This window comes from Trichomycterus rosablanca, chromosome 12, assembly GCF_030014385.1.
Source record: "Trichomycterus rosablanca isolate fTriRos1 chromosome 12, fTriRos1.hap1, whole genome shotgun sequence".
In the NCBI taxonomy this organism is placed as follows: Eukaryota; Metazoa; Chordata; class Actinopteri; order Siluriformes; family Trichomycteridae; genus Trichomycterus; species Trichomycterus rosablanca.
In genome coordinates this window covers 29,536,838-29,547,296 of record NC_085999.1, presented here as the reverse complement: position 1 = coordinate 29,547,296, position 10,459 = coordinate 29,536,838, and the positions used below count along the sequence as shown (strand labels likewise).

The following is a 10,459-nucleotide window of genomic DNA, read 5'->3' as shown; positions in this document are numbered from 1 at the left end:
TGAAGTGAAAAAGTGTCATGTGAATGAAAAGGTCACTTTATTTTCAACTGGAAGGTCATCAAATCATGAAGTTGTCTGTAAAGTATCTTGTTTATAGAAAAAACACTGTAGTTTGTCATCATGGTGATGCAAGAAAGAAAGTATTTTACAACTTGTGAGCATTTTTAAACATTTTCTGTGCAGGATTATGTATGTACTCCTTTTTTATATTGTACATTGATTTGTAGTTTAAACAGGTTGTGGATATTTTTAATAATTATTATTTTTTTGTTATATATTCTGAACGGTTTTGATATTTTGTTGTTTTGCATGTTTTGTGTTTTATTTTTGACCCAGTAGCTACAAAGTAGCAGAGAGACTTTTCACCTCTTGTCGCTTTCACTGATTTTACTGATGTCGAGCAAAAAGTGACAGTACAGCATATCGTACTGGCTAGTGTCTACTGAGTGTATAGAAAAACAAATCCTGAAGAGGTTCGGCACCCTGGTTGCACAGCAGGATATTCTGTTAGCACATCAGCACTGAGATTCTGAACTCAGCTGGGCGTCATCTAGCGGCCACAGTTGGCAGTGCTTGCAGCAGACAAAATTGGCCATTAAGTGTGCTGGGTGTGCAAAAACCGGAGTAAGTGAATGGGGTCTTCAAACGCTGTGCAAGGACCCTGGTTAGCAGAGTCCAGTGGATGAGCCTCATGCAATATACCCTTCTCTAATGCAATCGGGATCCCTAGCAGCGGAAGAATAATTGGCTACACTAAATCAGGTGAAAAAGAGAGAAAATGCTTAAATTAATAAAAACAAATCCTGGAGGGAAATCACTTGTCAATTAAGCTGTGGATTTGTGGTTTGTCTATTTATGTTGGCGGAGATATTGCACATACAAATCTGTTCAGTGCTTAATTCCTACTGCTAATTGCCTTAACTAATTAAATTGCATATTTGTCATGATGAATTATTTCAGACTGTGAATAAAGCATGATTTCAAAAGGGAATTTGTGTGAAAATATGCTGTAAAAAACAAAAGCACAAAAAACTAATTTTGACAAAAAAACAAATTACACAATGCCAAAATCTATATACAGTGGTACCTTGAAACTCAACAACAATTAGTTCTGGGAGTGGAGTTGAGTTTTAAGGTATTTTTTCCTATAAGGATGTATAGGAAACCTGTTTATGCGTCCATGGTCCCGTGGAACTGCATATATTTTAGGCTAATGTAAAATAATGTGGTTGTTTTTGACACTTATACACATAAAAAACACTAAAATACAATTGAAAACAATTAAAAATCAATACAAATATAATAAAACCTGCACTTTACCTTTATTTCTTAATTGTTTCCTTATGCTACTTAATCGTGGAGATGCTTAATCTTGAAATACCGTATTTCATTCAGTAAAGGCACATTCACCTGAGAATGTGCTCAAGCCACGTGCTGAACAAGCCACGTGCTGGTTATTGTTAATTTGAATTTAAATAAATAATTTTTTTTTAAAAAGTATTGAGTTTCAAAGTATTGAGTTTAGGGGATGTTGAGTTACAAAGTACCACTGTACTATTTTCCTAGTTAGCTAAAAAGAATCCATTAAAGGGCCAGTTCAGTCATGTGAGCCACTAACTGAAGCTCTCACAGAGATTGTCTGTTCATTATGTCAAACCAATATGTTTGTCAATATGTTTTTAAAAGGTTCAATATGTCCAGAAAACAGACTGTATAGTACAATTTGAGCTACTAACAGACAGTAATGAAATGAATACATGTATGGGCACCATGCCAAGACAGTTTTACAGTAGTGGAAGTAGTACTTGTTGTTACAAATAGTGCAAATATTTTTTACATGACACTAAAAAACATGGAAAATTAATTCTTGAAACCTTGAAAAACAGTCAGAATATATGTTGTCAGGCAGGAAGTGGTGGATATCAGACATCCGCTGTAAAAGATTACATTTTAGTTCCTGACATCATGAACAACACTTATTAGGAACTTTCATGGTAATAAAATGTAAGACTGCATTTCTGTCACTGGAGCAGATAAATTTTGTGTGTTCAGAAGTGGAAAACATTTACTTGAAAAGAAGAACTGAGCAAGGTAAGCAAACATGATAAGCCTTTTTTTTTATATGTATATATGTATGTGTATATTTATGTATGCGTGTATGTGTATTTGCATTTTTTTATACAATGCTTTTATTACAAATCAAACAATCAGCTTCACACTACTTTGAATATTCCCACAGTTTGGTGAATATTGGGCAAGAAAGAAACCACTGTTAAATAAAAAACATATGAAAACCCAGTAGATGTTTGAGAAAAAATATTCTCTGCTCTGAATACACAAAGACTGACCTCTTTGGGCAGAACAAGCAGTGTCTGGTGAAAAGCAGGCACCACTAGTCACCTGGCTAACACTATCCCTACATCAAGTGGTGCCAGAATCATGCTGACAGTGCAAAACAGGGAGACCATCAGGAATTTAAGAACAGATGAATGCAGCCAAATACAGTAATATACTTGAAGAAACCCTCCTTTAGAGCACACTTAAACTCAGACTGGGTGGCCTTTGACTTAACGTAACAATAACCCTGCACTGGCAATAGGGCAAGTCGTTGAATGCCTTCAAGTAGCCCAGCCAAAGCCCAGACTAAATGTACATCTTAATAAATGATGCAAAAGGACACATGGTTGGGGTAAACAGTAAACCTTGTTACTATAATAGTGAGGAGGATGATCATCTTTTTAAGTGCCAATTTAGCAGCAAAATGTTAGAGATTGAATCAGTTACATAGCATCCTGTTTGTGCAAGCAAGAAACGGAGTAGTGAATAAAGATCAAAGCAAAACATGACGAAAATGACAACTATCATTTACATAATCAATTGAAAAGGTCAGATAAACACACATATTTTTACTTTGCTGCAGAACATCTTAATCTTTTTCTTGGAAAAGTTGGGAATGTTTCTGGACGTTGTTGATTTATGACACTTACTTTTTCCATGGTTTTCCAGTGTATTCCTTAACCCATGTAGTTATATTCATTATATAAGCATTTTGTTTTTATATGCAGTGCCATCTGACCAAGTGATTGAAAATCACTTGCATTCAACATTTGGTTTATTGCCTTTATGGTCAGAATTCTGTCCGGATTGTCTGATTCTATTCTAGAATAATGTTATGGACTGTAGATGGTGAAGTCCCTAAATGTGTTGCAATCATGTGCTGACAAACATTTTTTAATTGCTGAACACGGTCCATACAAGACTTTGTTTGTTTGTGCTATTTTTTTTTTCTATAACCAATCACAGCATCACCTGAAAAAGTTCCAGAGCAGGTGTTATTTTACATTTACATTTTCGGCATTTAGCAGAGGCTCTTATCCAGAGCGACTTACAGATGTGCTTCCCTAGTGAACATTACCTTACTCTAGTTTAAGTAGAAAACAGTCCAAGAATACAAATCTTAGTTATTTTTTATTTTTTTTGCAATGAAATGAGAAATGAGCAAGAGCATTAGTAAGTAAGTAAATACAAGTCAGCTTAAGTGCTTAGTAAAGAGGTGATGAAGGTTTTTAATCGTTTTTTAAAGACAGCGAGAGACTCGGATGTACGGACAGATAAGGCAAGTTCATTCTACCACTTGGGTGCAAGTGCAGAGAAGAGCCTTGATGCTCGTCTTCCTTGAGTTTTGGGTGGAGGATCAAGTCGAGCGAGACTAGTAGCTCGGAGGTTGTGTGGTACAGAGCGGGGTTTTGACATTTTTCAGAATCGGCAACTTTGTATGTCAAAGGTGGACAAATCACTACATTTATTAATTTTGTAATCAAATCGTGTTTTTCTGGTGAGCACAAGTATTTTTTTCTGTTACTCAGTCTAAGCAAACCTGTCCACTGAATTTCTCTGTTGTTTCTCTGTTGTTCTGCTGATATTGTGTTGGTCTGTAGTTTACTGGTTTTACTGGTAAAGTGAAACTGATAAAAACCCAACTAAGAGTAACACATCTCACATTGCTGAATATGTTCATAATTATAGTTAATACACCATGATTAAGCAATCCTGATGCCTTGTGAATTAGGAAGGAAGCAAATATGATCTTGCTGAGTGCTTAATAATCCCCCTTAATACTTTTTGCAGATGATGCGACTATGGGTAATTATTTGCTTCCTACCCGAAGTTGTTATGACCTCTGTGTCCACAGATTTAACAAGTAAGACAATTTTTTGTGTAGATAAGCATAATTTTAACCTTCATGACCTTGCCCAGCTTACAGTAAATGCTACTGATAAAGATAATTTAAGACAGTATTCATTAATAAAACTATACAATTCCAATACAGCAAAGCTCAGACCAGAACAACAGTAACAAAGCCAAACCTGATGAGTTGTGTGTAAGGGGAGATTCAGGTGAACGATTGGGTATAAGCCCTTTACCACTGCAAAATGACTCTCTTTTGCCAGAATGCACGTGGAAATTAACTCAAAATTGGCAACAATTCTAAAGAGAAAATAAAACACATAAGGATCTTAAGATAGATGTTTAATACCATGTTAGTAATTTTTATAATTACTTAAATATTTTGTCAAATCTGATGACAAATGTGAGCAATCTAACCTGATATAATTACCTGAAGAATTAAATTTTTAATAATAAATCTCATAAAACCACTGTGTTTTTTCAGTTGTGTGTGAGAGTCCCCAGGATGTACACCCAGTCCAAGCAATACAAGGAGAAGCATGGCGTCTGCCCTGTCCAAACCTCCAGTGCAGCAAAGTGACCAACCATTCAGTGATATCATGGTTTAAAAATCAGAGCGACGGTCTATGGCCAATTACAACAGAGGAGAGTTCCCGGATCCATTACCATGGCGCTGTCTTGTACTTCCTGCCGCTGACTTTAAACGACACAGGCCGCTACATCACACGCTGGTTAACAGAAACACTTTTACATTATACACATACTGTACATATGAATATGAATTTATACATTGGAAGCCAAATGTCTGAGACTGACTGAAAATATTTCTTTCGGCTATATAATCAAACTTGACACAATGTATCTTTGTTACAAATCATATACTCAGCATAAAAAATAGAGTACAAATATACAATACAATGGACTGAAACACACCTTGTTAATAAAATACAAACAGTATTGTATGCTGTATATGTGGTGTATGGTGCAGGTTTGATGATGATGAGTGTGATGACTATGAAACCGACATTGTGGTTTATGAGGAATTCCACCCAGATCAACTGTACGGAAATTTCAAAGAGCGAACGGGCTTTGTGCCACTGGACTGTACCATGTGTAACAACCAAAAGAAAAGGGTCACCTGGTACAAGGTACATTCCCTTTTATTCCAAGAGCTTAATTATGTTCAGTTTTTAGTCTTCTGTGCAGCCTTTATCCTGAGCCGTTCAAATTAATAACTTGTCAAGTTAAAATATCTTGTAAAAGATTTGGATATACTCAGTTACACTGGGTGAACTTTGTTGATTACACAACACCTATACTGGCCGGAAAGGGCTGCAGCCTTGCAGACTCCTCCATTGACGTGTGAGGGTGCCAGCAGATTCTTATAAAGAGCCTGAGTTTGTCCATAAGCCCACAATTTTCTCTGTATTCTTTAGCCTATGTGCCAGTGCCTCAATGAGATAGTAGGAGTCGCTGCTGCAGCAACAAGGAGGTTCTACGCCATTTAAACATGGCATGTTGATTGTCTGTTTAGCTCCCAGACAGGCCGATGGCAATTCATTTATTTTTAATAAGCACTTCACCCTGGCCAGATTCATCGTGGGTTAGACACCACCCAGAAACACAGACCACATAGCAAAAACAAACAATGGACAAGACACCAATCGATAGTAGAAAGTTACTGTGTCATTTTGGAATTGTTGGGTATTTTACTCAACCTTGACAAATCCTGCCAAATCATTTGTGACATACACCATATGGCCAAAAGTATGTGGACGTGCCTTCTAATTATTAGGGTTAGGGGTTAGGGTTACAAAACCCCCTGTACAAAAACAAGCATCTATAAAGACATGGTTGGGAGTTTTTGGTGTGAATGAACATTAGCGGCCTACATAGAGCCCTGTCCAACAAACCCTGTTGAACATCATTAAGAATAATTGGAAAATCATTGGCGAGCTTCAGTACCTGACCTCACAGATGCTCTTTTGAAAGAATGGGCAAACAGAACCTGCTCTACATACACCTTTTCCAAGGTTTGATGACATTTTCATAATGCTTTTGGTTTTGTAATATAATGTCCAACATGCTCATGTACAGGTGTCCACATACTTTGACCATACAGTTTAAGTGTTTGAATAAATAAAATGATTACAATAATCGTCATTTCTAATTTTTGCATTTTGAAGGATTTCCTCCCGATTTCTAAAGAGTCTGAGAAAATTCAAGTTTTTCTCAACTCAAAGAAAGATGAAGGCATCTACACCTGTTTATGTGAGTGGGAACACAACAACCAATCGTACAACTCCAGTATGTCCTTCAAACTTCAAATAAAAGGTATATATGGTGAGATTTAAGACTGCAACTTTGCTTTTTGCTGCTGTATATCATTACTTATTGAGTTATTGATTGTATTTGCAGAGTCTACAGTGCGCTTTCTTCCGACCATCCAATATCCCATCAATAACTCTGTAAAGCTCACAGATCTGGGTAAGAACTAGAATGAAGTCCTTTAAAATGTAATGCAGATCAAACTGCAGGCATCAGCACTTGTCTCCTTTGATACATGAAGCCACCAGATGCATCTTTTACACCAGGCAGCAGCGGATTCTTTATAATCTAAATAATAAACACCTATAAAGGACCAATCTAAAATAATCTCTCGTTTTTAGGTTCTCAAGTAAAGCTGAACTGCTTGGTGTTTTTTGGCTTAAATGTGCAGGATTATTGTTATGTTTACTGGGTGAGAAACAACACCAAGTTGGACAGTGAGCATGGATACTCATCACACACTAGGTAAACCAGTATCATTTGGTGTGGGAGTTCCATTATGCACATTTGCTCAACATGCTAGCGTGCTAGAACCATTATAAAAATGTTCCTATTCCTTTTGATTCCAGACTAGTAGTATTTGATTGTACATAGAGAAATCTGTGAGCTCACAGGTCAAGTGCCGAGCCACATTTTGCTTGTTCTAGTAAGACAGAGCAGAAGCTAGACTGTCCTGCCAGCAGTCCGGACTTGTCTTTCCATGAACACTTGTGGAGCATTATAAAGTATTAATATGTAACAATGGAGATCCTGGACTGTATTTTATCAGTTCATAATCAATCATAGAACACTGTTAAAGCAATGTGATGCCGCTCAGGTGGCGCAGCGGTAAAACACGCTAGCACACCAGAGCTAACATTTCGAACTCAACGGTTGGGCTGGGCGGCTATATGAATTGGCTTGTTGTTCACACAGGGAGGGAATTACGACCTCTGCTGGCTGATTGATGGCATCTGCACAGAGTAGAGGAATAATGCTGATCAGGGTGTGGCTGTCCGTACACAAAGCTGATCCGCATATAAACCAGCCTCGTGCAGGTGAAAAGATGCAGTCGGCTACTGCACACATGTCGGAGGGGGCGTGTGCCAGTTTGCACTCCTCAATTGGGGCAGGGGTCAGCACCAGTAGAGAGGAAGCATAATGCAATTGGGTAAAAATTGGACATGTTTAAAGATCAGGAGAAAAGGGGAAAATGCAAAAAAATTTGATGTAACTAAACGTCTTATTTGGCAAGTGAGTTTTACTCTCAATTTTTCTTTGGTTGCACTTCAATAACAACCCTATACATTTGGCCATTTAATTAGATACCTTTAATGCATGTTATCTTATTCAGCTGTTTTGGAGCAACTGTATGTCTACAAAAAAAAATTTTATGAAATTTTGAGCAGTTTTTCCCACTTTTTCAGCAAGGAAAATGATGAATTTAGGTCAACTCTTACTATTAATAAGGTTTCAGATGTTGACCTCCAATCTGAGTTTTGCTGCAGAGCTGAAGACCTAAGTAAAAGGTTGTTTGTATGCATTACTCTTCAAACCAGGGGTAAGTTGAGGGTAGTATAAAATCCATGAAATTCACTATGGATAAAGTGATTCATAATGTACTCATAATTGTCACTAATGCTCAAGTAAATGTATTTTTCAGAATCATCAACACCAGTGCTTGTGATGGTATTGTGCCCACTTCTGCTCCTTCTTCTTGCTGTTGGTACTGCAAAGTGGTTGGCAGTGGATCTTGTATTGTTTTTTAGAAGCTTGCCGATTATGCAGAACAAAAGAGATGGTAAAACAAAACTTCTGTTTTCTATGTAGTCTTTATTTTTTCAATCACACAATCAAAATGTGTTTACAGGAAGAGATTTGCTGTCTTTACCGTGATATAGAGCTGTTCTGGATATATTCTAACACAGTACCGCTTATATCTTTATTGTGTTGTGGATCAATCTATACTTTATCACCTGTAATCACAAAGTGAGATATTTTGGGGGTGATCAACCTTGGGTGTGATCAACTGTTCTGCCTAATTATACACCATATCTTTGAAATATAACAAGAATTCTTGCAGTAGGACAGCCCATATTATTGGACACAACTAAGGCTCACTGTACAATGTCAGATGTCTGTGACAGCAAACACTTGCAATTCCAGTCTATTCTTCTTTACTGTCATATAACACAATAAATAACATAAAAAACACTAATGGTAGATGTATAGAAACAATGGTGGCTATTAGAGATGCACAGGAGGTGGGATTCATATTCATGCTCATGGTTTTTAAAATGCTTAAAGATCATTTTCAATTGTCCGCTTACGTTGGGGCATATAGTTGACAGACTTTGGTAAACCTCTCTAAGTTTATTGTTTTTAACTACTGTATATGTCTTTAGCCCCTTATGCAACACCTTTAAAAAAAGTTTAAAATGCTTCTTTGTGTTTTTGTAATTTAGATGACAAACTTTATGATGCATATGTGATCTACCAGAGAGACACTTTGGATGAGGAAACAGCAAGTAGATTAGCTCATTTTGTTAACTGTGTTCTGCCAGCTGTACTGGAGAATGACTGTGGCTATACACTGTACATTCATGGCAGAGACGAGCTTCCTGGAGAAGGTACAGTGTGGTATTTATTTCTTTTTGTATTTCTTTATGCATTTTTAGCGTAGTCAGTTAGTCTGTCACTGCTGGAGATCCCGATCACGTCTGAGGAGGGTATATTTGCTTGCCTCACCCCGCTTCCGATGTAAGTGCAGTCACTTGACCCCTTCTTATTTGCCCAATACTTTGCTGGACTCACACACCAGGCCACCTCTGTACAGGCGCCTCAGGCTGCTAAGCACGGTCCTTGCACAGCGTTTAAAGATCCCACTCACCTATTAGTCCGGTCTTTTCCATCCAGCAGACCGATGGCCAATTTTTTCTGCTGCAGGCACTGCCAATTGTGCCCATTAGAGGGCGCCCAGCCGATTGGTAGCAGAGCTGACATTCGAACTGGGGAGTTCAGAATTCCAGGGCTGTTGTACAGTGTGGTATCTTAATCATATGTTTAGTAATAGAAATATGTTATAATTCTGTATAACTTTGTGATATACTGTATATATATAAATACAGTAAATTACAATTTTCTGACTTATGTAAATACACTGATAGATAAAACTCTGTTATATATAATTTTACATATGTAAATAGTAATAGTCAATAATTTAGTTGTACTTGTTTTTACTTGATAGTTTATAAACTTGATTTACATTTGTGATATACTTCAGTACAGTGATAAAAATCTTACTATGATTTTGTAATGTACCTACAACATTATATACTGTATATACAACTCTAATATTGTCATATTAATACAGTGAAGAAAATACAACTCTATATAGCTTTGTTATAGACATAAATAAATTGATAGACAAATTGGCCCCATACAACATATGATCATTCTCTATCATTTCCTTCACAGACTGCTCTGAGGTTATTGGGACAAGAATGCAGCAGAGCCGCCAGCTTATAGTCGTTCTGGCATCTGGGACCAGTCAACATCCACAGGTTGTGTCTCCACAAGGTTATGAATGGCAGCTAGGCCTCCACCAGCTGCTGGTGGAACAAGAACTGACTGCCATTGTAATCCAGCTGGGGGAGATAAAGGACTTTTCCCATTTGCCTCTGGGACTGCAAAATCTCCTCTACAAGACCAAGTGCTTAAAGTGGGAAGAAGGTAGTAATAAAGCTACCTGTTCTACCTCCCGTTTCTGGAAGCAGCTGCGCTACATGATGCCCGTTCCTTCAAAGTCCAGTTCATCCAAGCTTAACTTCCAACAAACAGTTAGACTCCCTTTGGTACAAACTTCTCTTAACTGTCAAACTAACAAATGTAATTGCTAAGATCACAGCGGTGATAATGATCAGAAATAATGTTTGGAAAAAAGTAAAACTTTTTGTGCCACATC

The 10,459-nt window shown here is 37.3% G+C and overlaps 1 protein-coding gene across 1 annotated transcript; it reads left to right on the top strand.

Annotated features, from left to right (window-relative positions):
- Nucleotides 1-4,128: 4,128 nt before the first annotated feature.
- il1rl1 (interleukin 1 receptor-like 1) lies at nucleotides 4,129-10,394 on the top strand. Its single transcript, XM_063005408.1, has 10 exons — nucleotides 4,129-4,201; nucleotides 4,673-4,919; nucleotides 5,177-5,336; nucleotides 6,375-6,522; nucleotides 6,607-6,675; nucleotides 6,858-6,981; nucleotides 7,923-8,056; nucleotides 8,159-8,296; nucleotides 8,961-9,125; nucleotides 9,973-10,394. Exons 1-10 carry the CDS (start codon nucleotides 4,129-4,131, stop codon nucleotides 10,392-10,394), a joined length of 1,680 nt encoding a protein of 559 aa, XP_062861478.1.
- Nucleotides 10,395-10,459: the final 65 nt, after the last annotated feature.

What these genes read in the sequence shown, in the direction of transcription:
- il1rl1 (XM_063005408.1), top strand. Translation starts at nt 4,129, where the DNA reads ATGATGCGACTATGGGTAATTATTTGCTTCCTACCCGAAGTTGTTATG. An exon ending in CTTCAAACTTCAAATAAAAG is followed by an intron (nt 6,523 to 6,606) that starts GTATATATGGTG and finishes TTGTATTTGCAG; the next exon opens with AGTCTACAGTGCGCTTTCTT. An exon ending in TATGCAGAACAAAAGAGATG is followed by an intron (nt 8,297 to 8,960) that starts GTAAAACAAAAC and finishes TTTGTAATTTAG; the next exon opens with ATGACAAACTTTATGATGCA.